This window comes from Canis lupus, chromosome 14 (genome assembly GCF_048164855.1).
Source record: "Canis lupus baileyi chromosome 14, mCanLup2.hap1, whole genome shotgun sequence".
NCBI classification, from domain to species: domain Eukaryota; kingdom Metazoa; phylum Chordata; class Mammalia; order Carnivora; family Canidae; genus Canis; species Canis lupus.
In genome coordinates this window covers 5,841,513-5,868,135 of record NC_132851.1, presented here as the reverse complement: position 1 = coordinate 5,868,135, position 26,623 = coordinate 5,841,513, and the positions used below count along the sequence as shown (strand labels likewise).

At 41.5% G+C, this 26,623-nt stretch overlaps 1 protein-coding gene and 1 long non-coding RNA gene across 19 annotated transcripts in view; one reads left to right on the top strand and one right to left on the bottom strand.

The window, feature by feature from the left end:
- The first annotated feature begins 2,949 nt into the window (after positions 1-2,949).
- UBR5 (ubiquitin protein ligase E3 component n-recognin 5) overlaps positions 2,950-26,623 on the top strand; it is a 135,853-nt gene continuing 112,179 nt past the window's right edge. For all 6 annotated transcript variants that reach the window (XM_072774091.1, XM_072774090.1, XM_072774088.1 and 3 more), the window contains exon 1: positions 2,950-3,103. In XM_072774091.1, the coding sequence (XP_072630192.1) occupies positions 3,042-3,103 (62 nt within the window). In that variant the 5' untranslated portion in view covers positions 2,950-3,041. The remainder of the gene's footprint in view (positions 3,104-26,623) is intronic.
- Positions 22,093-26,623, bottom strand: part of LOC140603648 (uncharacterized) — a 166,090-nt gene continuing 161,559 nt past the window's right edge. For 3 of the 13 annotated variants that reach the window (XR_012006586.1, XR_012006592.1, XR_012006593.1), the window contains one exon: positions 22,095-22,338. This is a non-coding gene — a long non-coding RNA (uncharacterized lncRNA). Of the gene's footprint in view, positions 22,339-26,623 lie in introns of all 13 variants that reach the window. The other 10 variants (XR_012006579.1, XR_012006583.1, XR_012006580.1 and 7 more) reach the window with 5 other exon arrangements.

The following is a 26,623-nucleotide window of genomic DNA, read 5'->3' as shown; positions in this document are numbered from 1 at the left end:
CCATTGAGGGATGGAGTTGATGGATAAATACTTCCAGCTTCCTCCCCACTAAGTGAGATAATTTTGAGATGTGTCCCCTCACAGTCTCTCAGATGGTCCCCAGTGGGATTGCATTCCAGTTGCCCACAGTGTTAAAACATGCATTAGGCCATCTTTTATGCAGCTTTTCCTCTTTCCTTTCTCATTTCTCCATTCCTTTGTTTTCAAAGGGAGAATTAGTCCAAAAAGAGCCCTCCCTCCCCCAGTCTTCTTTTCTAGGCTTATATTGTACTTGGCTACTTCAAAGAGGTTCTGCTTGAACCCTGCTTATCTCCATTCTGTATCTCCTGCCCTGTCTGTGTGGTGGGCTTGCACAACTCTGTGCCTTTATTCTGGTTTTTCTCTGTGCAGAGTATGATCCACCCAAGTATTGGGGGTCTGGAAAAGGAAAATTCTCCTTAACAAGCCAGCCTGGGACAACAAAAAGTCTGCAATTCCAAGATGGTCATCAAAGACTAAATGTGCAGTTCAAAAGGGCTGCCTAGAGTGAGAAGATGGGCCTTTAACCAGGAGAGTCTCAGAGCTTGGCAACTAGGGGTGGATTAATCAAGGAAACAAGGCCGAAAACGATGAAGAAAGACAGTTTTGGAAGAAAGAAGCAATATATGGATGTATTGTGGGGTTTGTTCAGGGGGCAAATATAAAATGCTTAAGTTTAAGCTAGATATTCTATTTGCTCTGAACATTCTTGAAATCTCAGCTTAAATGACTTTCTTAATTGTCTTGGCTTGAATCACTTCCTCTGTTAACTTCCATAGCACTCTTATTGCATTCATCATATCACATTTTTCCTAGGGCTTTGAATAATCTGTTCCTTTTAAATTATTAACTAGATGGCAGCTGTGGTATAGTGGTAAGAGCAATGGAGTGAGATGACCTGGGTTTCAGTCTCAGCTTCAACACTTACCTGAAGTGTTTGAACCTCAGTGTTCTCATCTACACAATGGGGATAATATTAATTACTCCATTGTGTAATTTGAGTATTAAAATAAATAAGTATATAAAGTGGTACGTAGTGAGCACTGTTGACACATAAAAGTTCCCATTTGCTGAGCCTACCAAGTGTTATGAACTGCTCCAGGTACTTGACAAACATTATCTTATTTAGACCTCACTTTGCCCTATGTAGATCTGTTAACTATGAAATATTTCACAAATGAGAGAAAAGATACTATGATAGGCTAAATAATTTAATCAAGGTCACATAGTTAAGTAGCAGAAACAGGACAGAAATCCAGTTCTGTCTGACTCTAAAGCTAGCAGTGTCCATTGGTCTACCCTGTTTCCCTATGGCTTGCGAGGACTAAATACCAGCCTTGAAATCACTTTTTAGTCTAAACTAATCTGGGCCAATTTTGGAGCTGGCGACCTACAAAACTGTTCCATTATCTGTCTCAAGGGGGTACCTGCTTCATCCTGATTTATAAATAAATGTTCATATATTTTGCCCAAAAGAACTTCCTAAGCAAAGATTGTGTGTGCATATGTAATGCATTAACAGAAGAAAAGCGATATTTAACATTAAGAACGTTTCCCAGGACTTCTGATTTAACAAACATCCACACAAACTGGAGAAGCAGCTTAATTTTCACTCTTTGCTTTGAAAGGGGTACTTGATTTTTTTGAAGGAGCCATGCAAGCCTTTGAGAAGAAAGCTATGAACTGGTTCTCTAGAAAAAAAAGGAATTCCTTAGAAAAAAGATCCATTCAAGAAATTGCCGGTTTGATCCCACTGACCATGAGTTGAAGAACGCCTTTGTAGAAGAGATATATCATCTTTCATTTCAAAGTAGTTAAAAAAACCCCATGAATCATTTAAAGCAGGAAATTAGCGGAAATTTCCACATTTTGTCTTTGTGCAGGTATGTGACGTGTTGCCGGGAACACTGGGGAGACTGGGGTGATAAAAGAAGTTGCTGCAAAGTCAGCTCTCGGATCCTGCGATAGGACCTTCTGGAAAGGTCCTTACATAACTACCTCACTTCTCCAATAAAAGGCTGTGTATTCCTTGCCCCTTAAGTGATTTTGCACTTCCACTTTAAATATAACTGCGGATGAAGGGCGAGATACAACAACAAAAAACCCCTAAAGATCCGCAGGATGATTAGGACCGCCCCAGGGAAATCAGAGCGAGGAGCGCAGAGCCCCCGTTCCTTCCCACGTCCCCGGGGACACACACTCAGCCGCCCTCGCAGACCCCTTCCCCGCCCCGGCGGGCTCCCCCGCGCCGCCTCCTTCCCTAACACGTGCTCTCCGGAACACTCACTCGGGAGCGCTCCCACCCCCCGGGGGGCTGGGCTCGGGGCCGCACCGACCAATCGGCGCGCGCCTTACAGCGCCGTGGCCCGACGACGTTGAGCCGCCCAATCGAAAGGGCCTTAGCGCCCGTTTCCCGGAGCCCCGCCCCCTCGCAGCCGAGCCCCCGCCCGCCGGTCTCCTCCCTCCTTCTCCTCCTCCCGTTCGCCCCTCCCCCGCCGCTCGGGAGCGGAGCCTGCGAGACGGAGAAACTGGGGCAGAAGTGAAGATGGCGGCGGCGGTGCTGGCGGCGGCGGCGGCTTCTCGCCAGTGACGCGCGGTGCGGGCTCATCTCCCTCCCCACCTCCCTAGTCCGGACCCCGTCCGCCGCCGGGACCACACCGTCCCCGCAGCCCGCAGCCCGCCCCTCTCCGCCCTCCCCAGCGCCCCCGCTCCCGACGCCCGGCCGCCGCTGGCGGCGGCGCGCCCCGAGTCCCGGCCGCCGGCCTCGCACTCCCGCGCGCTGTCGCCGGGGAGCGGGTGGCGTGTTGATCCGCCCCTGCCCGCCCCGCCGGACCGCCGGGCCGCGGACACACGCCCGGCAGGGAGGCGGCGGCGGCCCCTGCGCATTCGCTTCCCTCCATTGGGGACTGGGAGGCGGCGGCGGCGGCGGCGGCAGTGGGTTTTGGGGAGGGGAAGGGGGCTCGGAGGGGGTGGGCGAGAGCGGGAGGGGGCCGTCCTCGGGAGGAGGACGAGAAGGAGGCACCATGACGTCCATCCATTTCGTGGTTCACCCGCTGCCGGGCACCGAGGACCAGCTCAATGACAGGTAATAGGGCCGGCGGGCTGGCGGGCGGGGGGAGGGGCGCCTCCCCGCCCTCCCCTCCCCCACGAGGCCGCGCCGGGGCGGGCGCCCGTGTTTACGCGCCGGCCGGCGGGCGCGGGGGGGCCTCACCGCCCCCGGCTAGGCCCCTTCCGGGGCAAACTTCTGGTCCCGGGGGTCCGGGGCCGCGGGGGGAGCGCGGTGGAGACGGTGCCCGCGGTGTAGACGGGAAGGCGCGCTGCAACCTCCTCCTCCCCCCCTCCCCGCCCCGTCTCCCTCCGAGGAGCCGCGTTGAACTCGGCGGAGATGATTGCGGGGGGGGATCGGGCTCCCGGGGGGGGGGGCGGGCTGTAATTACCGCCCGGCCCAGGCCCGAGGAATCCATATTAGTCAAAGTTGAATTGAGACAGACAATGCGGATGGGGGATGGTGGAGGTAAAAAGAGAGGGAAGAAGAGAAGCGGGGCGAGGGGCACGGGGGTAGACCGGGCTCGCCCGGGCCCCCGGGAGCTGTGTCCGGTGGGATAGTCTGGACCTGCCAAGTCTGGAGATGCCAGGGGAGGGGGAGGCTGATTCCCGGCAGATCGCGTCGGGGCGGGGGGGGTATGGAAGCGCCATGATTATTGTTATTATTATTAAATTTGAGCTCCTGCAGTGAGGTTTGCCTGCCCGGGGAGGGGATGAATTCAGGCGGGGGTGGGGAAATGGATTGGATTCCCTTTGCTCTCCTTCTTCCGTAATGGGGCTGGTGAGCTCCTTCTCCCAGCTCCTATGGTGCGAGCTTTTTTGTTTCCTTTTTTATTCTAATGATAGTGTTTTCCTGAGTTGTAATTTGACAGCTGAAAACCGTGCGTAGAGTCAAAGGAAAACTCTTACGTTTGCAGTTCGCAATGCTGCTTTCTTAACAAGCTGTAAATTTCTGGGATGGGTTTGCTATGGGCGGAGGAGGAATTATGATTTTTTTTTTTGTCTTTAATAAGAAGGCTATTTTGGCTGTGGATTCCTCCCTTTGCCTCCTCCACTGTTCCTGCCAGTTTAGGATATTGAATTGCAGGGCCGCATGCTCTCAGGGAACTAAGATAAAGCAGGAAAAGTTCCTTCACTGTTGCAAAACAGACATGGAGAAGGTTGAGGGAGGCCTCCATTAAAGTAAGTCTTAGAATTTAGGACTCCGATCTAATGATGGGCTGAATATTTAAAGGGGCCAGAAAGTGGGGCATTTTAAGCCTTCCTCCCCCACAATGATCTAGCTGCTTTCTATTTCTTTTGAGTATAAATGGCCATCTGGACCCAAGTTTAGAAGTTAGATAGGATTTTTGCTAAGTGACCGGGTGACATAAGTTGCATGACGTTGTTTGTCATGCGCTTCCCGGAGGGAGGAAGAGGCCTAACTTTCGGCTTAGACACTGGCCTCGGTCTCCGAGTATCTATCCGCCTCAGGTGGGGCGGAGAGCTTCTCAGTCCGAAAGCTGGGGGCTTAGTTTGTGGCACTGGTTCAGATTTGTCTAATCTTTGCTGTAGCCAAATTGTTGGCTGTTCGTGAAACTTTCGAAATACTTGCTGAAAATACTGAAATAAATTTTGTCATTTATTTTCTTTGTTATGTAATCCTAATTCTGATTTCACTTCATTAGAGATAGAGATCTTTAAGACTTAAAAGATTTTTTGGGTAAATTTTGGAACCGGGCTATTAGTGAGGATAGCTCTACTGTCATTCATAGAACCAAGTTGGTAGGGCTTGTAGTGTAACTTGTCTTGTAATTTAGGACATTGCACCAGTCAGGAGAGAGGGTAGGCCATGCTTTCTGTATTAGTCCTGCTTGATACCAAGAATCCTGACTGGCTTACTCAGTTGACTATGCCAAAACCTATTTTGTCTTGGGCATTTTGATTCATTTTTGTACATTGCTTTTACTTTAGCTTGTCTGAGAAATTTACAAGTAATGTATCTTTTTTTAAGCTACCTTTTCTTTAATTCCTAGTGTAAACAAGTAATCAGTTTTGTTTTTGAATCCCACAGGGGCAGTATACAATACTAAGAATATTTAGACCACTTTGAGTTTTTATGAACTAGAAGTGAGTTTGATTCAGATTATAAAACGTGTGCATCGAGGTGGCAGATATTTGAGAAAATAGTGCTGTAGGTCAAATTTTGGGGACCTGTAGTTAAGCTGGTAGCATAAAGAATGGTCTGTTGAGATTTGTGAGGACAGCATTGAGATAGTCATGCACCCTGTTTTGATGTAGCTGACTTACAGTGGAACTATTCTGTGTCTCCCCTTCAAAGGGAAAGATCCTCTTTGCATACCTCCTTGCAGAGTAATAGGATCAACCTATTGCTGCATTGCTTGACAAATATCTGTTTACAAAACAGACTGGCTTCTGGAGCTCCTTAACCAGAACAAAAAGTCCAGAATATTTTCATCTTCACATTAAAAAAAAAAAAAAACTACCAAGATTTAGTAAGTTTTGGTAATAGAAACTATAAACTATAACTTGACTTTTATATAAGAAATGTGTCTGTGCCAGAAATGAAATGATAAATGATGTTTTCGGATGAAAAATGGTATAAATAAGTAGACTTTATTCTTTACATGAAAAGCAGTAAGATTGGACAGGCAGTATGGTATAAATTGGCGAGTAAAAGAAAACTTAAGAGGCCTTAAAAAAGTATTTTCTTCTGCAAATAAGTTTTCTTTTTAAAATAGTCACATCCTGTTAAAAGTCAGTTTATTTTGTTCAGTGTAGTGGTGTGATGTCACAAATATCTAAAATGTACTTAGCATAAAAAAATTTTTGTGTGTGTGTGTTTTTAAACTTGCTAATTCTGTAATAGTCTTTGTATATTGGGTTAAAATCCTAAATCATTGCCCTGGGAGCCCCAATAATGAATACAGTTGATGCATATAGGTGGGGGTGGCTTGGGCAAAGAGAGGAATTCAGAGAGCCTACAGTGATGATTGTGGCTTCCCAGAATGATTATAAGGTCCCTGTTGCTGAGTGGCTGGCCCTATGCAAATATTCGCTGTTGAATTTATTGAATTGAAACCATCCCTGCTCTCAGATACTTTGGTGACATTCTGATTTTCTTTCTAGTGAATTTCTTGAGTTAGTACTATGCTCCTGCTTGAATCATTGTCTCAGAGCAACAGGAAAAGGATACCAAGGACATGGTTCTGCTGTGGATTGAGGGAAGAGTTGGAAAGTGCCAAAGAAGTCTAGTAGTTGGGCCTTTTCACTAATGAGCTGAGAAAACAAGGCCCAGAGATATGTGGAATTTATCCAGGGGTGGACTGATAAATGGGGTCCACGTTATGGGTCCCCCCTCCCCTCCCCGCGCCCAAGTTTAGGTCTCTTTCTGCTATTCCACATGGCTTGTATTCTGAGGTAGTCCTGCCTTTTGAGGTTTCACAGCCTTTAGAGTGGCCACCTGTCTTATTAGAGTTCTGATTTCCCCTTCCCCCCAACTCCTCCTTCAACTTAGGTCTTTTGTCCTGAGGCTGACCCTCTTAACCCTTTCCTAGAACTGGCCTAGGAGAGGCCTTTTTAAGGTGATGTGGGTATGCCGTGACTTGTTCCTGTCCTGAATTATTCCTTCAGGTGCAGGTTGGTTACAATAGGAACCAGTTCTCATTGTTTGTCTTTATGTGGAATATTCCTGTGAGCTTTACTTTTAAAGTGTTGTGCAATCAAATAGTCTGTGCTGAGATTGTCATATCAAAAGGGTTTTTCTCTAAGGAGCTTCCCTTTAGGTGCTGTAGGGCTACCAGGTAAGATAATATAGAGAGGAGTTAGAGATTTGGAATTTCTAAATCTGGGCTTGTCTCGGTCCTGCTGTTTATTAACTGTGTGCTGGTAGGCGAGTCATGAACCACTTAGAGCCTTACTCCCTTGTCTCTCCCCTGCTCCTCCCCACCTCAGTCTCTAAATCAGGCATAGTACCTATCTCAAGGTTGGTAGGTAACAATGGAGATAGTGGGTAGGAAAACACAAATATTATAATGTGGAAAATATGAAGAGGTGGTTAATATAACTGCTTTTATGTGTTGTCTGATTTTCAAATCAAGATGCAGGAAATCAAAGACGTTGCTCTAGAATATCCTTACCATTGAGTGCAAAATCCAGACTCTTAGTCTTAGATCAGTGATTCTCAACTGGGTACGGTTTTGCTCCCTCTTCCAGGGTATATTTGGTAGTGTTTGGAGATACTTTTTTGATTGTCACAGCTGGAGCATTGCTACTGGCCTCTCTCTAGTGGATAGGGAGCTGCTGAATATTCTACAATGCATAGTATAGCTCCCATACAAAAGAATTATCCTATCGAAAATTCTAGTTGTGCTGGGGTCGAAAAACTCTGTCCTAGCTTATCTTGAATACACATAGATGTAAAAATAAATGGAAATGACTTTTATGAAGAAAAATTCCAGCAATATAAGTTGTTTCATGTGACTATTTAAAATTAGAATTAAAAAGTCAATTCCTTGGCAACAGTAGCCACATTCATGTGCTCTGTAGCCACATGTAGCTAGTGGCCAGTGTATAGGACAGTACAGATGCAGATCAGTGCCATCATCACTAAAAGTTTTGTTGGACAACAGTGATGGAGAAGGTGCTTTTTTGCATAAGGCATGGCATTCAGTAAGTGGTCTGGATTTTTATTAGGAAATTTTTTATTGTTGGGTTTTAAAGATTCCGGGATATCCTTGCCCTCTCACTCAGTAGGAGCCTCAAAATGTGCCAGAGATTACATGGAGCTCAAAAAAGATTGTTGTGGGTAAGTGTTATGATAGTGGAAAGCTGCCTGGAATTTCAGTATGCCACACTAATAACACTAATAAACACAAGTATGAGTCTGTGTGGGATGAGCATCACATCACCAAACCAGAGGGAAAACTCCTGATTACTGAGATTGTAACCCCAGGACAGTAATACTAGAGGACTGCACTGGGAATGTATAGGCAAGTTTAACTGAAATGATTAAATGAAGCTGATGAAGGAAAGTAAGCTTAAAGACAGGGTATGAAATAGCCAAACAAAAAATTGAAAATCAAAACAAAGGGGCAGATCAGTTTTATAAATCAAGAAACCAGAGACTAAATTGTAGGCTTAGGAGTAAACAAACCCTTGTGAAGGAAATTACACAGTACAAGGAAGTGCAACTAGGAATATTGGGGGAATTTTCAGATTAGGATTTTCCCCTAGCAATTAGGTTATTTAGGAACTAGTCCCTTCAGGAAAGTGGAATCACTGATGACTGTGTCAGATTGCATTTCAGTAGGGGCGCCTAGCTGGATCAGTTGCTGGAGCATGTGACAGTTGATCTCAGGGTTTTAAGTTTGAGCTCCATTTTGGGTGTAGAGATTACCTAAAAAACTAAAATCTTAAAAAAAAAAAAAAAAAAGGTTACCCTTCAGTAGCTACTATGAGGTGTATCAAAGGAAGCAGTTTTATGTTGCAGGAGGATGTACTTCTGTCTTCTTTTCCACCATTTTTATCATATCTACTTCTAATTAGGAAAAAAATTCCATTCGTCTGTTTTTCTGTCATTTTGCCACCTTGGCATTCTGAGCAAATGAAAACAGCTTCTCCTGACTCACTGTAATTATGAATTGTTGATTTATTATTATAATTGGTTTTTGAGTTTGATGATTGTTTTTAAACGTTTTATTATGGAGAGTTTCAAGCATATACAGAAGTAGAAGCAGTAGTATGATGAACACACAGGTACAACAGTTGTCACGTAATCCAGCAGTCATCACATCAGTGGCCATTGTGGTGGTTTCAACACTCTCCCTGTCAGATAATTTAATCGATATATCTTCAGTATACATCTCAAAGATGAAGACTTTAAAAAAACCCTACATACCTAAAACTGTTTTAGTTCTTTAATATCAAAATTCAGTCTGTTTACATTTTCCTGTTGTCACATAAATACTTATTTTTCATTAACAGTTTTTTACATGATAAAACTAATTGGGTTCTAACATGTTACAAAATTTGATTTTTAAAGAATAAGACAAAATTTGGATTAGTGCCTTAGGAGGGGCAGCATCACACTGGAAATCTGAGGGCTCCTTGCAGCTTGATGCTGTTGCTTTTTAACCTCCAGTGAGCCATCACTTTGTGATGAGAGTAAGATGAGATTCTTGAAATTACATGATTTTTCTGTAGGGCTCATTGAAGAACAATAAGTGATGTGAAAAGTTTGCAAGATTCTTCTAAGTTAATGTATAGAAGTGAGACTATTCTTAAATTGAATTTGGCCATAAGACAGTGTTCTCTAATGAGATCGTATTTCATATTACTTTTTTGATAGAATCAGTGTTGTGGTTATAAATCTCTTGAAAATAAGAGATACACTAAGCTCTTAGATATAACTGTGTTTTTGATATACTCATTTTTATCAGGATATTAAATGTGTAAATAAGACACAATCTTAGCTATATAGCAAAAGTATTTGGTTAGTTTCTGATGGTATCATATTACTAAGATGTTTTCAACTTTCCTTAGTTTTATTTGTAAATCAGCTTTATTGAAGTATAATTGTCATACAGTATAACTTATTTAAAGTGTACAGTTTGATGAGTTTTGACAAATGTATACAGCTGTATAACCACAGTCAAGAACATAAAACATTTCTGTCACCCCAGAAAGTTTCCTGGTGCCCCTTGGCATTCTCAGTCTCTCTTCTTGTCCTTATCTCTGAAAAACCACTGTTCTTTGTCTTACTGTAATTTTGCCTTTAGTATTTCGTAGAAATAGAATTGTGTGTCTGGTGTCTTCTGCTTAGCTCATGTAGCATGTAATAGTTTTTTTTTCCTTTTGTGTTGGTGGTATTTCATTGTTTGGATGTGCCACAATTTCAGATCTTTTTTTTTTTTATTGTAAATTTGTGTTGCTTTCTGTTTTTAGCTATTCCCTAGTTTTTATTTATTTTTAAAAATTGCTTGTTAAAAAACCAGTCTTGCAAAAGACTGAAATACAGAAGATCACTTTAAAAAGTTTCATAGTACTACCACTGTTAACATTTTGGTGGCTTCCTGGTCTCTTTTTCTGTACCTGGATATTTTGGTTTGTTTTTATAATATTTGTGATCATTCTAGGTATATTTTTATCTACTTGAAAAAATTTTTTAAGATTTTATTTATTTATTCATAGAGATGCAGAGAAAGAGAGAGAGAGGCAGAGACACAGGCAGAGGGAGAAGCTGGCTCCATGCAGAGAGCCTGACATGGGACTCGATCCCGGGACTCCAGGATCATGCCCTGGGCTGCAGGCGGCGCTAAACCGCTGCGCCACCGGGGCTGCCCTATACTTGAAATTTTTCTTGACTTTAATATGTTACAGTATTTTTCATACAAAAAAGTTACTTATAAGCAATCTACATTTTTCTTGACAGCAAATTTTTGTGTTAATTTAAAAATATGTGTATATAAGACAGTGCTATTTTAGAATCCATTAGTATTGGGATCCCTGGGTGGCTCAGCGGTTTGACGCCTGCCTTTGGCCCCAGGGCCTGCCTGATCCTGGAGACCTGGGATCGAGTCCCCCATCAGGCTCCCTGCATGGAGCCTGCTTCTCCTGTGTCTCTGCCTCTCTCTCTCTCTCTCTCTCTGTCTCTCGCAAATAAATAAATAAAAAAATCTTAAAAAAAAAAAAAGAATCCATAAGTATTGATGGGAATCTAGATTGCATATAGAGATGTGACCATGTCAATTTAGGAAGCAGTGTGGATTGAATGGATAGATTTTTATTTCCTTCCTCATCAGTTCAGGATCCATTTTTTTTTTTTTTTTGTAATTCAGAAGTGTTGAGAACCTACCATTTCAAGAAATTAGCTCTGCTTCAGCATAGATCTGCTGTTTCAGAATTCAGGTGACAAGGTATTCCAGATCTTTATGTGAACTCAGATACTAGGTCTTCCTCACAGTTGATCTGAAACTCCAGAGATGGCCTTTGTGTGAGTAGCTCCCACACCCCTTTACTTAGGGGCATGGTGGAGATTCATCTGAGATTTTCTGTGATAGTCTGCTTGCTATGATGGGAGAAGTGGGGGAGGATGGGTGTCATAAGCCTTAAAGAAAAGGCCAGATTTGAGATTAGGAAGTTAATGTGAAGCAAGTTAAGAAAACAGACAATATGGTAGGGTTATTTTAATGTCTAAATGATGAAAACAGGGTTCTCTGTGAAAGGCTTTGTGGAGAAGGATTGCTGGGCTTTTGCAGTTAAGCATCTATTTTCTTATGTTGTAGGAATGACATTGTTTCTTGTTCAGAAGTAATTTGAACTAGTCCATTTATTTGCTCTGCATTATCTGCATATAGAAACCCTATGTTGTCTTTATTTTTTTTTTCCTATGTTGTCTTCAAAAGAAGCACCAGTCAAGTGATTTTCTTAAGTTGTGTTCATATTTAGTTGAAACATTCATTTTCTTAGCATGCTTGTATTTCCAGTGGTGGTTAACCCGGTCTTCATCTCCTATCAGAAATCCCTTGTTGTTTCCTTAAGTGATGGTGTTTGTCTTCATTATCAGGTGTTCTGATTATTATGTGTAGATGGAGAATAATCGAGGGGGAGTGAGTACTTTAATGCTGTGGACAGTGTGCTCTTTCCTTTCTGTGGTTGCTCTTCTGGGAGGAAATATAGGGAACTACTTTTTCTTTTTGCCTCCTGCAGTCTCCAGCAAGGGATGAATCCAGATTACTGCCACATGTTCCCTCTGATTCCCTGTTAGATTTCTGTCACTTCTGAAGGGATGCAGAACCAGGACCGGGTAACTTCTGTTGGGCAGGTTGGCAGCCCATGGTCTGTGGGTCAGAGATGACATGTGAGCTGATTTTGTTGGCAGCAGCTGCTCATCTTTTTGCCACTTTGGAGATCTGGAAGCTACTGAAGAATGTGCACAACACCCGCATAGAGAGACAGGAGTCCTAATGTGGTTAGCAGCCACCCCATACCATTCCAGAATGTTACTGGTTTCACAAAATTCTCTTGGGCGGGGGATGCACTAAGGCAGTTGGTCTTTTTCTTCTCCAGGGCCTCTTGATTCCTTAGAAGACTTTAGGAAATATAAAAAGCTTTTTCAGTTTTCATGAAGATTTGATCACTCTTTGAATTCTAGGACATTCTTGAGGGGTGACTGCATCTGTTTTTGGGTGTGGTATGTTTAAACCATCTTTTCCCCTTTAAAATTGGAGTTTTTTTGACAACATTGAATTTTTATAAGAGTAACATAAGCTAACCAAATTGCAGTAAAAATATTTATTGTGGCATTTCTGATCAAGAGGTTCTTTGATTTAAAGTACTTCTCAAAAAAAAAAAAATAAAGTACTTCTCATAGTGTCTAAATGGACCACCATCATCAGGTGCACAAAAGCTTACGGACTGCTGTATAAAAGCTTCTTGCTCACATTCCTTTGTGTTACAATTAAAATAATCAGTGATAGCACATAGAGCTGTGCTTGCCAAGGCCTCACTGCCCCCAGCCTTTCTCTCCCCCTTAGACTATAGGTTCTGTGGCTCTTGCTTGAGAATAGGTTATTTTCCTGCTCCTAGAGGCTGGAGTAATTTGTTTTTGTTTTTTCTAGAAATGAAATTTTAAAAGTTTGAGTAAAGTTACATAAATATTAGGTCCTCTCTAGAACTATAAGACACTGAAAGGGTAGCTTTTTAATAACACCTGTCAATGCTTAGAGGGTTACAGTCCTGCTGGGGAAGCTGATCCAGATCACTAGCAAACTTTGAAAGGCTGGTGCAAGAGGTAGTTGAGTTTAGCCTGTGCAAATATTTGCCATGTGTTGCCAGCACAGAGTTGGAGAACTGTGTTAGATTAGTTTTCCTTGTTCAGTAAATGTTTGTGTGCTTCTCACCCTCAAACATTGTGCTAACCCAGGAGTGGGTTTCACTTGTTGCACCAACTGTTACTCACTTGTTGTGCTACCCCTTTCTGGAACTTTGGGTTGAGAGGCAATTGGAACATTTTCTGGCTCATTGAGTAAATTTGGAGAATAGTGAGGTGATAGATTAGTGGGCCCAGGGCATCAGGTGGGTATGCCATGTATTTTTTTTTAACAGTTTACTTTGAAATAATTATAGATTAAAGCAGTTGCAGAAATAGTGCAGAAGGGGCTGCCCAGGTGGCTCAGCAGTTAGCGCCACCTTCGGTCCAGGGCGTGATCCTGGAGACCTGGGATCGAGTCCCACGTCAGGCTCCCTGCATGGAGCCTGCTTCTCCCTCTGCCTGTGTCTCTGCCCCTCCCTCTCTGTGTCTCTCATGAATAAATAAATAAAATCTTTAATAAAATAAAAAGTAGAGGATCCCTGGGTGGCTCAGCGGTTGGTGCCTGCCTTTGGCCCAGGGCATGATCCTGGAGTCCCGGGAATGAGTCCCGCGTCGGGCTCCCGGCGTGGAGCCTGCGTCTCCCTCTGCCTGTGTCTCTGCCTCTCTCTCTGTCTCTGTGTCTATCATGAATAAATAAGTAAAATCTTAAAAAAAAAATAGTGCAGAGGGCCTTTGTTCCCATAACCTGGCTTACCCTAATGGCAACATCTTGATTGTACCATGTATTTTTGACATGCTTGCAAAGTCCTAGAGATTTATTTATTTATTCATGAGACACACACACACACACACAGAGAGAGAGAGAGAGAGAGAGGGAGGCGGAGACACAGGCAGAGGGAGAAGCAGGCTCCATGCAGGGAGCCTGATGGGGACTAAGCCTGGGTCTCCAGAATACGCCCGGGGGTGAAGGTGGTGCTAAACCACTGGGCCACACCAGCCCTAGAGATTTAAAGTAGCATTTCCTCCATACGCGTTTTTGAAAGTTGTTTGCTTCTCTGCTAAGACAGCATAGATTAGAAGACAACAAATTTAGAGAAGACTTGGTATTCTTTTTTTTCTTTTTTTTTTTTTAAGAATTTATTTATTCATGAGAGACAGGGAAAGAAATAGACACAGGCAGAGGGAGAAGCAGGCACCCTGTGGGGAGCCCAATGCGGGACTCAATTCCAGCACTCCAGGATCACGCCCTGAGCCAAAGGCAGATGCTCAACCACTGAGCCACCCAGGCGTCCCAAGGCTTGGTATTCTTAGACAAGTTTGAATTGATGAGATAGATTCTAGATAGTGATTAAGTTTTTAGTCAGTAGGTCTTTGACACGATGGTGAGTGGAATATAAATTGGAGGAATCCAGTGGTCAGGGATTTTTTTTTTTTTTAATCTGACACTAATTGGTGATGTGACCATGAATCAGTGATACAACTGTTATTTGAAAGTGACTGAATTGGGCCAGATCATGTAGATTTTCTCTGCTCCATTTCTGTGCTCTTAGGTTTGTGCTAGGGAAAAGAATTTTTGTACTGTAGAATGATTCAGAGGGAGAAGAAACTGTGGCTATGGTTGTCTATGATTTCTTTCACTCAGATTTCATTGATGAATGGAAAATGAACAGAGAAAGTGGGAAAATAAATTTTTCCTCTTCTACTCAATTCAATAACTATTTTTCCAACAAAATTATATACAGTGGGATACAAAGATGATGGCCTCTGCTCTCATGGGGCATTTATTTTATAGGAGAGGCAAACATGTAATAGAGAATTAAATGCTACTAGATAGTATAAATGACAGGGAAGACTGACCTGATGATTAAACCTGCTGCTTACGATGGGCTTTGAAGACAGGGTTGCAAGGTGTGGAGACTGGTTCATCCTCTTACTTCTGTTCTCATAAGCCTAATTAATGCATTTTCTTTTAGTGGCATGGAAGGTACTGTCAGCCATCAGGGGTTCGCCAGGGGGTGATATTGATAATCAGAGTTTTAATAGTAGCCCAGAACTCTTGTGCTGTGTGAGAGCAGTTTACATATGGATAGTGATTGTGTATGTGTGTGTGTGTGTGTGTGTGTGTGTGTGAAGTTTTGTTCCTATGCTTTTTGTTTGCAAAAGCTACTATCTAGGGATAGGACAAGAAAATAGAACTCAGTGGGGTGTGAAAGCAGGTTGCTTTGTCCTAATGTGTTGACTGACTTATTGTGGGAGTTGGCAAGGAGGAGAGAGGGTTTATTTGAAGAGCTCATTTGGAGAGTCTATGCTCCTTTTTGTTCATTCTTGTTGCACAGGCTGGGATTGACCCTATGACCACCTTGAATACCGAGAGGAGAGAGACTCTTAAATGTGAAGCTGTGTGTCCTCTGTTAAACAGCTTAACAATAACCCACAACCCTTGAACCAACTACTATGTGTCCTCTGATTCCTAGTTACTGTCTTCATTTAAAATACTTAACTTCAGGGGTGCCTGGGTGGCTCAGTTGGTTAAGCAACCTAAGCATCCGATTTGATTTCTGCTCAGGTCTTGATCTTAGGGTTGTGAGATCGAGCCCTGTTCTCCATCCAGCTCTGCACTGGATGTGGAGCCTGCTTGAGATTCTAGGCAGAGGGAGAAGCAGGCTACCCACAAGAAGCCTGATGCGGTCCTCGGTCTCAGATCCCCAGGTCATGCCCTGAGCCGAAGACACTCAACCGCTGAGCCACCCAGGCATCCCAGGATAGAACTCTTTTAATGGATATGGAATTTCATACCAGCTTTAACACCCCAAGGTGAGATGAAATAGCCAAAAATACATATGTTGGGGCACCTGGCTGGCTCAGTCTCTGGAACATCCAACTCTTTTCTTTCTTTTCTTTTCATTTCTTTTCTTTTCTTTTCTTTTCTTTTCTTTTCTTTTCTTTTCTTCTTTTCTTTTCTTTTCTTTTCTTTTTTTTCTTTCTTTTCTTTTCTTTTCTTTTCTCTTTTCTTTTCTTTTCTTTTCTTTTCTTTTCTTTTCTTTTCTTTCTTTTCGCTTTGCTTTTCTCTTTTTTTCTCTTTTCTTTTCTGAGCATCTAATGCTTGATCTTGGGTCATGAGTTTGAGCCCCCAGTTGAGCACAGAGATTACTTAAAAAAACACATACCTGAATTCAGATGTATCTGCTTAGTCCTTTAAGTTTTTTTTTTTTTAAAGACTTTATTTATTCATAGAGACACACAGAGAGAGAGAGAGACGGAGGCAGAGACACAGGCAGAGGGAGAAACAGGCACCATGCAAAGAGCCTGACGTGGGACTTGATCCAGGTTCTCCAGGATCACGCCCTGGGCTGCAGCCGGCACTAAACCGCTGCGCCACCGGGGCTGCCCAGTCTTTTAAGTTTTATACTGTTTTTTTATCTGTTTTCAGCTTTGTTTATGATACATTCAATATCAAGTATTAGAATTACAAAATTTGAGAGTGTTACTCTGTATCTGAAAGATTTTATGTACCATAGATGGGTCCTAATGAGAAGAGCTGTGAGAACTAAAAGGCCACTTGACTTGGTGTCAGGAGACTTGGTCCTTTTGCCAACTAGTTGTGTAGTCTTGGGCAAGTTATATCCCTGCAGTGAGCCTTAGTTTACTCATTTGTAAGATGGGGGGGATGTGTTTGATGTCTGAAAGTTCATTTCAGCTTTGAATCTGTGTGACTGTAGGGTTCTATGTACTGTTTTATGAGTGATAGTTGATGTATGGTTCTCAGCTTTGCCACTTTAGGATTTAGTTTTTATTTCCTGCCTTAGACCTGCTCTTCTGCCTTTTTGTACTCTTTCTAATAGGTAGGTAAAAGCAGTGGACAGTCTTTTTTTTTTTTTTTTTAAGATTTTATTTATTTATTCACGAGAGACACAGAAAGAGAGAGGTAGAGACATAGCAGAGGGAGAAGCAGGCTCCATGCAGAGAGCCCAATGTGGGACTCGATCCCTGGACTCCACGATCATGCCCTGAGCCAGAGCTGCTTAACCTCGGAGCCACCCAGGTGTCCCAGCAGTGGACATTCTTATTCTTACCACCTTGTGTTAACTGGAGGGGAGCTCTTAAAAACCATCCTAACTCTTATGTAATTTTTAAAGATATTTTAAACTACAAGAGCTGATGTATTTAGCTTGACATGAATGAATTTAGTGCAGTTATATTCTTTTAATTATACTTTCCATATAAACTTAATGGGAAAGTTTCCATGTGGCAACAGCTTATTTGAAATAAGGTATGATAAAGCAAAAGCACATTGACAGTGTAACACCTCCTGGGGCTGGAGGATTTGTTCCCCTTTGATTTCCAGTGAGTTGAGACGGTTGTTCTTTTCGGAAGGCTATTTAGTAGGTGTCAGTGCTGTCAGGTGCTCATCAGGAATTTGTTCAATTTTGCAGGATACTTATTATCATTCTGTATATTAGGCTGTAATAGTTGATGTTAGCTTTTAACTTCTGTAACCTGCAAGTCTCCTCCACATTGACTGCTTAGTCATTTTTGAGATGTTCAAAGTTTTATACCAAGGGAGATTTTTAGGATTTTCATATTTTACAGCTGAGGAAATTGAGGGCCCAAGTGATTAGTTTTAAGTGACAAAGGCTAGACTCTGCACTAACACAGCTTCATTTCTTTTTCTTTTTGGAACGGGAAGTTACTTGTTTTTCTGATACACATTTATTACTATATATAAATGCAATTAAATATTGATATATACGTACTTTTGTGTATACACATGCCATTAAAACAGCAAATTTGGGGGGGGGTGGCTTCTGCTACATGCCTGTTCTAGTCTCAGGTGTACGGTGGTGGAGTTTAGTCGTTGGGCCATTATGGGGCAGTGTGATGAGCACAGTGAGAGAAGTTTGGGATTCTTTATCAGAGGCACACAGCCTGGTCCTGTGAAGAAGGAAAGCTTTCTTTCTTTTTTCCTTTCATTTTCCTTTTCCTTTTCCTTTTTGTTTTCCTTTTCATTTTCCTTTTTCCTTTTCTTCTCTCCTTCGGCAGAGACACAGGCAGAGGGGGAAGCAGGCTCCCCCTGGAGAGCCTGATGTGGGACGTGATCCCAGGACCATGACTTAACCACTGAGCCACCCAGGTGCCCTTCCACCTTTTTAAAAGTTTTTATTTATTTATTCATGAGAGACACAGGGAGAGAGGCAGAGACACAGGCAGAGGAAGAAGCAGAAAAGCTATCGAGAAGAACTGTCAAAAGGAGGATAAGGATTCTGAATAGGTGATAGGCTGAGAGGCTGATGCCAAAGCTGTGGGGCAGGGCAGGGTAAGACGCAAGGCATTGAGGACTGGAAGAGCTTTGTAGGCAGAAGGAACTGCATGTATGAAGGCTCTCAGGTGAGAGAGGGCAGTACATTTAAGGAACTAGAAAAGCCCAGAATGCTTATAGCAATTAGTACATAAGATTTCAAATAGTTGAATAATTCTAGTAGAAAGGGATACAGTGTTAACTGTCTTAAAAAATGAGCTTGGTATTATCATGAAAAATAAATTTGATGTGCTAGGTTATATATTACCTGTAACTGATTAATTTAGTGGGTTAACTTAGCAACTGAACTGGTGTGGGAAAGGGTGTGAATTCCATACTAGTTTAGGACAGTTGGCTTGATTTCATGGCTACAAATAGCATCCTGCACCTCTGTCCCGCCTAGCTGTTGGAATTAGCTATTGTTAATGAAGATGAACCAGCTTGGATGGATGGTTTAGTTCAAATGCTTCATTGCTGTTGGGAAAACATTGCAAATTCTACAGAGGGGCTAGTAATATCACTGAGATGAATAATAATACATTTTTCTAAGAGAGAAAATAGTCTGTGATCTTAACCATGTTAAGGACAAAAGTTTCATAAGAGGTGCTTAAAGAAAATGACAGTGCACTTGTCTCTGGGTTATGGGTGATTGCTTTTGATGTCTCATTGTGTTTTAGTGTTTTATATGCTTCTATATGAGTATATGTGTGTGTTTTTTTTTAAAGGTTTTATTTATTCACGAGAAACACAGAGAAGGGCAGAGACACAGGCAGAGGGAGAAGCAGGCTCCCTGCAGGGAGCCCAATGCGGGGACCCAATCCCATCACTCCCTGAGCCAACCAATGAGCCACCCAGGCGTACTGAGTATGTGTTTTAAGTAATAGAAACAATAAATCCCTAACAAAGTGTTTTAGTTTAGTGAGCTATTCACCTAAAACAAGAACATGGAAAGCATTGAATAAGGAACATTTATTTAATTTCATTAACAATTTTTTTTCTCAAGAAACCTCTTACACAAAACAGAATTTCTTTTGTAAAATTAATTGAGGGGTGATTCTATAAATAAATTATGATTAAAAATTATTTTGAGCTTTGATGTTGAACAAAGTCCTAAATTAGAATTAGGCATTTGGGCATAATTTTTTATTTGAGCTTACGGAAATTTGTTCACAGCCTGCCCCCAAAGGAATGATGTGTAATGTAAGCTTGTTGGATTTTGGACAAGAGTTTGTTTCCATTTTACATCCATAGTTCACTCAGAGGAAGACATCTTGTAAAAAACCTAGTGGCAAAATGTAAGCACTTTTCCTAGTAAACTGACAGAATTTTCATCATAACTTAAATATAAATGAACGCTCTGAGAAAGCATTTTAAAAAATGCAACCTAAAGTTTGTTTGATTGATTCACTGTTAGCGAATATTTATTGAAGGCTTGTTTTGGGTCAAACTCTTGGGCCATAACAGTGAACAAAGGAGACAAAAATTCCTGCCCTTGTGGAGCTTACATTGTAGTGACATGCTTTTTGTGTATTAATAATTATGAAACATTTTTAAATATGAGGTGTTTAGAGGTGTCTGGGTGGCTCAGTTGGTTGAGTGTCTGCTCCGTGTCCAGTTCCCTGGTCAGCAAGAAGTCTCCCTCTACCTCTCCTTGCTCTTGTGGTGGCACAAGCACTGTCTCTCTCTTCCTTTCTCCCTTTCCCTCCCTCCCACCCTCAGATAAATAAATAACATCTTTTAAAAAAAAATGTGAAGTGTATGATTTCTATGTTACATCTATTTGAAATGTATTCTTATTAAGAATTGTAATCAATTAGAAATGATGGGAAAGCCCCCTGGATTAACTGTTCTTTGTAATATCCCTAAGTGGTTTTTAAAATATTTTCATTGCTATGCAGGGCCATTCTTTAAGCTTACTCTTCCTTCAGTTTGAGCCTGTGAGTGCCATATGGGAATGCTGAAAGATGGCCTCTCTGAAGACAGGCTTTATTGTGTGTGGGCTTTGCATTCCTAGTACCTGAGGTATAGTACTTAGTACATATTTTCATTAAATTAATTTGAACTTCAAAAAATAAAATACTTTAATAAAAATTGATTCTTACAACTGCATTTTGATCTTTAGAATAAGGAATTAATTAAGTATATGGATATTTTTTGCATGTATTATTCCAATAATATTGAAAGATACCACAGTATAACTTCTCTGCCCTCTTGCATATTTCATGTAGGAGGCCTTCCTTAAATGGTGATCCTTGACTCTGTGTGTGTGTGTGTGTGTGTGTGTGTGTGTGCGTGCGTGTGCTCGTGTGTGTGTGTGTGTGTGTGTGTGTGTATTTTTGGTTAGGTTGATTCCCATCCCCCCTCCAACATTCTGTTACAAACGTTTTCAGATATGCAGAGAAATTGAAAGAATGAACAATGAATTACTTGGTTATACATCTTCTAGATTCAGTAATTGTTATCATTTTGCCAAACTGGGGAAGTGTGTGTGTGTGTGTGTGTGTGTGTGTGTGTAAAAACTTTGAACTATTTAGAAGTTGCAGTCCTCATGATTTTTTTTTTTTTAAAGATTTTATTTATTTATTCATGATAGACATAGAGAGAGAGGCAGAGACACAGGGAGAGAGAGAAGCAGGCTCCATGCAGGGAGCCTGACGTGGGACTTGATCCCGGGTCTCGAGGATCCCACTCTGGGCCAAAGGCAGGTGCCAAACTGCTGTGCCACCCAGGGATCCCCTGCTTTTTCTTTTTACTGCACGTACTTGCATCTCCTAAAAATCTGGACTTTGTCCTGTACAGCTACCATACCATTATCATACCTTAGAAAATGAACAGGAATTGCCTAATACATCCAGTAGCTTGTGCATATTCAGTTTTCCCCCTCTTGTCTTCAAAATATCTATATATAATAGTTGGGTTTTTCAAATCAGAATTCAGTCAAGGTTCACACATTGCATTTGGCTTCATTTGAATTTTGTCATGGAGTCATTTTTTTACAGAAATATTTGCAATTTTTATAAGGATCACACTTAATGATTGAAATGTAGAAATCCTGTTTGAAGGTGCAATTGTCATTGTTTTTAATTTCATGAACTTTTAATTAGTCTGTGTATACAATTTTCATTTGTCAGTGGTGTATTTTGATGAGTTTTCTAGTATTGAGTTTCCTAGACCTCATGAATCCTGCATCTTTTGCAAGATTTGCCATTTCACTTTGTACATACTTTGCTTTGGATTACATTGTATTGTCAGATAACATCCTGTGATCAGCTTCAGCTTGACTCCAAAAGATGTGGAAACGATAGGCCAGGTTGTGCAGGGATGTTTGAGATCATCTTAATAAGAGATAAGTGATCGGTGAGGATTTTGGCTTTGTCAGTTGTTGTTTCCTTATTCAGTCTCCTGACTGCCGGGATGAAGAAATGAGAACAGTCTATGAGTATCTATTTCCTGGTACGATTGATGGGAGAGCTGGCCTGTCAGTATTCTCTAGTTACTAGGGACTGTAAAAGTGAGGGGCTTCTCTCTGGGTCTCTCATGAGTAAATAAATAAAATCTTTTTTTTTTTTTTTTTTTTTTTAAAGCGAGGGGCTTTGTTGATGTTACATAAAGATTGGTTTTTATTTTGAGTAAGGATTTATTATTCAGATAAATATGTGGTTAAATAGATTTGTTAAGTAAGCTGCTGGAAATGTTTAAGGGAGTTCATGGGTGTAGATGATAACAAAATTTTGCTTTTAAACTTAGCATAGTTGAAGGAAACTGGTAAGAAAGATATCAAAGATGAAGCATAAATGAAGCTTTATTCATATACTGGTGGAATTAGTACCAGAGAAAATGGCGAGGTTTTCTTTGATCATCATTCTGGTTTTTTATTGCTGTGTAATAAACCACTCCACATTTACTGGTGTAAAGCAACAATCATTTATTATTATTATTTCTGAAGATTGACAGTACTTGGCTGGATGGTTCTTACTCTATGTTTCTTATGCAGTTGCCATCAGATGGTAGCTGGGAAGACTCAAAACAGCTGGGACCTGGAACAGGGGCAGTTCCTTAGGCGGCTCCACCTTGGGTGGTCTCTCTGTGTGGTCTCTGCAGCACGGAGGCTTTGAGGTTGCTGGACTTCTTAGGTGACAGCTCAGAGTTTCAAAAGGATGTGTCCCTGTCCCAAGAGAGAGAGAGTGTCAGGCTGGACTGCCTTTTTATGCTATGGCTTTAGAAGTCCTGCCTTATGCCCTTTTCCCCTTTTCAAGAAGCAGGTTATAAGGCCTGTATTAAAGGGGAGGGTAATTAGAGTCCACCTCTTGGTGGGAGGAGTGTCAAAGAATTTATAGACTTTTTTTTTTTTTTTTTTTTTTAACCACCTAGACCATTAAAAAAGCATCTGGGTGGCTCAGTTGGTTAAGCATCTGCCTTCAGCTTAGTTTGTGATTTTGGGGCCGGGATGGAGCCTGGCTTCTGGCTCCCTGCTCAGCATGGAGTCTTTGCTTCTCCCGCTCCCTCTGTACCTCCCCGCCTGCTCCTGTACATGCTTTCTGGATCTCTCTCAGATAAATGAAATCTTAAAAAAAATGATAAACTCCAACTATTTAAATTTACAGAAGGAGATATTGGATGCCATGCAAGTTTAGAAAAGATTGATACTATGTATTTGAAAACAGAAACAATGCAGACTTAAAATCTATGGCGCCTGACATAATGCATTTTGTGGTAGTACTAAGTATTAATGAACATCGTATTTCCAGACAGAAGTACTGAACTTGACTGTTCAACAGTTTAACATCACTGAGCATCCTCCCACCCCCACCCCAAAGCATCCAGGTCTGAATCACAAGAAAGTGAGTATAATGTGCTCTTCTGACATCTCTGATGTGCTTACATAGTCACGTGGTTGATTGGGTGCATTACTCAGGAAGTAATGAAACATTAGGTATGTTCTGAGGCTTAAAAGATTGCCTCTTGGGGGAAAAAAAAAGATTGCCTCTTGGGCTAGTGGTTAGCTCTTTACTATAACTGTGTTCAGATGAAGGATGAATTTCCTATGAACCAGAATTTTCTTTGGACAAGAGCTTCTTGGCCTAATCATCTATTTGATTAGTCAGCGTTAGGACTGAATGTTTCCTATTTGCAGAGACCCATCTGCCCTGAAATGATTAGATTTTGATGCTGATCATTTGCATGCCTACTAAGTACCAGGCATTGTGCTAATAACTATGGCTACACAGCGGCATTCAAAAGAAACCTTATAATAGCCAGTTCTAGGAGAGTTGCTGGGCAGGGTCATTATGATTGAAATAAAGGCGTTGCTTAACTGTATGATTAATGGGAAGATGACTTATATTCACACGTATAAAGTTTGTTAGAAGTAGGCCTTCATGTTATTTCATAGCTTTCCCTGAGGTGGTATTTTGGTATTATTTGTGGTTAGTTTTATTTTTTTTATTTTTTTTTAATTTTTATTTATTTATAATAGTCACAGAGAGAGAGAGGCAGAGACACAGGCAGAGGGAGAAGCAGGCTCCATGCACCGGGAGCCTAATGTGGGACTCTATCCCGGGTCTCCGGGATCACGCCCTGGGCCAAAGGCAGGCGCCAAACCGCTGCGCCACCCAGGGATCCCTGTGGTTAGTTTTAAAAGAATGGTATTCACTTGTCTTTTTTCTTGGTGTTTTTGCAGTTTTTGTTAAATAGAGTATGTGATGAAATCGCAGCATCTTTTGTGTTAGTGTGAAAAAGACAGACTGTATATACAGTACATTCAGTACCTGCTGTCATTTTGTCTTTTTTTTTTTTTTTTAAGATTTTATTTATTTATTTGAGAGAGAGAAGAGAAAGAGCATAAGCAGGGGTAGGGGCAGAGGGAGAAGTGGGCTCCCCAATGAGCAGGGAGCCTAATGCAGGATGTGATGTGGGATGCAGGGTTCAATCCCGGGACCCTGGGATCATGACCTGAGCTGAAGGCAGACGCTTAACCTACTCAACCACTCAGGCACCCCCATTTTGTCTGTTTCTAATCAAAAGAGGCCTTATTGTTACCATTAGAAAATGAGAGTGCGGGACCAGGGAGTTACTAAGGGCTTTCCCAGGTCTAACAAAGCTGGCAAAGAGAATGGGTAGAAGTTCTGGTTGGAAAAAATGGTAGGAGGTGTCAGCAAAGTGTCAGTTTAAGTTGATTCATATTTTAGACTTTCTAGAAGCAGAGATAAAAAAGTAATGGCTGAGAAATAATATTGCCTACTATGTTATATAAGAGTGAAACTTTTTCTTAATTTTACTCTGAGGTAAATTCCTATTGAATCTTACATTTAGAGATATTAAAATCCCAGTGGATAGTGAGTTTTAGAAGTTGACACACAAGTTTTCTTTACGTGATTGTATTAAACACTGGTAAAAACTGAAGTTATAACAAGTCCTTGTTTTGTTGAGGCCCCTCTTTAGGGGTTGAAGAGTGTAATTTTCTGGGTTAGAATTCAGATGTTCAGAGGCTGATCCAGTATGTATGAGGTTTGCTCATTTTAAACCTTATTTTTAGCTTTGTTATTTCTTACTATGTACAGAGTACTATGGTTTCCAAACATCTCATTTAGCACTCTGGCAGCACTGTGAAGAAAGTGGAGTTGCAGAAGGTTAAGCGTCTTCCCAAGCTAAACGGCAGGGGGAGTGTTAGGTGGGTCTCCAAGCCCCAGGCCCTTTGTTGTTAAGTTGCATCAACGGGCTCTGTGGCTGAGGCTAATGGGTAGTTTTATGTGAACTGAAGTTTTAAACATTGGTGGATAAAAATAAAATGTCATGGTAAAGACCTGTGTTGTGGCCTTTATTTTTTTTTTTTTTTTTTTTTTATATTTTATTTATTTATTCATGATAGTCACAGAGAGAGAGAGAGAGAGGCAGAGACACAGGCAGAGGGAGAAGCAGGCTCCATGCACCGGGAGCCCGACGTGGGATTCGATCCCGGGTCTCCAGGATCGCGCCCTGGGCCAAAGGCAGGCGCCAAACCGCTGCGCCACCCAGGGATCCCCTGTTGTGGCCTTTAAAAGCAGCACATAAGCAGTTATCTTGTGCCTATAGGAATACTCTTTTTTATTGCTTTAAAATTTTGATCTCTTTGCAGAGGACAGGGTTATCACTGTGTGTCTTTTCTTCCCTCTTGCCTGGGGTTTGTTGGAGGAGAGGGGACTGCTATCTGAAGTGAGGCATAGTGTCCCTATTCAGTTGAGTGTTGAAACTAGCACCATGTTTCATTCTGAAGCCAGTATGCCAGTACCTATTCGTTAAGCTCTTGCTGCATTCTTTCCCCACATGCTAGTGTGTGAAGATCGTGGGCTGGGGGGCACATTAGAGTCATTGACATAGTGACATGAATTGTTTCTATCCTTTATGTGATGGTTGAGTGAGAGAGGTGGTCAACAGTTGGTCTTTAGTTTTGTATAATTTTTTATCTATGCAGTACACTAAATACACAGATGTGCAAAAAGTTAAGTCCTAGGTCTTACCCTTTAAGGAGTTTACCTGCATAGTTGGGAAAATAAAATAGAATGTAAAAAGTAGAATAGCAATATCAGTACAGTTCAAAGCAGTAAATGATTAATTGCAAAAATGAATAGAATTGGTGAGAAGTTGTGGAGGAGGTCAGAAGAAGAAGTGCTTACTGGACCATAGTATCTTAATTATACTATTTATGGATATTTGGTGTGTAATTTGGGTCGGATAGTAGTAATTCCACATGTAATTTGGAGAAGTTAGATAACCTGGATTTTAATAGATGTCATTGCGCATTGCATTATTTGTACACTACATGTGAACTAAGAAGTAGTTTTATCCATGAGCTTCAGTTATGTCTAGTTGATTCTGTTATGTGTCGAGATGTATTTTGGATGTCTCTCAGTGCCTTGTTTTTTAAAAAGGATATGATGGTAGATATTTGGAGTTGCTCTTTGCTGTCTTCATTCAAAGTGGTACTGCCCATCAGTAATAGAGTTCTGGTCCCCACATTTCTTTTTTTAAAAATTAGTTACCATTTAGCAGGGTTTTTCTTTCTTTCTTTTATTCGGTCAGAAGTGGTAATGATTGTAATAGGAGCAGCTAACATTTCGTACCCGACTCTGTACGAAGCATATTATGTGCTAGTATAAGTAAAAGTTGTCACGATGGGAGTAAATTTATGGTCTAAATTATTTCTTGGATGTGTTGAGGAACTCAGAAACCCTTTGGGGATATTTCAGATCAAAATGCTTGATTAAGTTTAAAGGTCAGGCTTTTGAGTCCTGATTGTTGTGGTTAGAGTTTTTCTGGCTTGTCTGCTTTATAGACCCTGGTCAAGCCAATAACTCACTAATAAGAGAGTTTAAAAATAAAGAAGTAGGGGTCAAGGTGCTCTAGATTTGGTAATTTCAGGGAATGTTTGCAAGGAACTCCTCTAGTTTTTTAAAGAGACTTTTGTCCCTGGG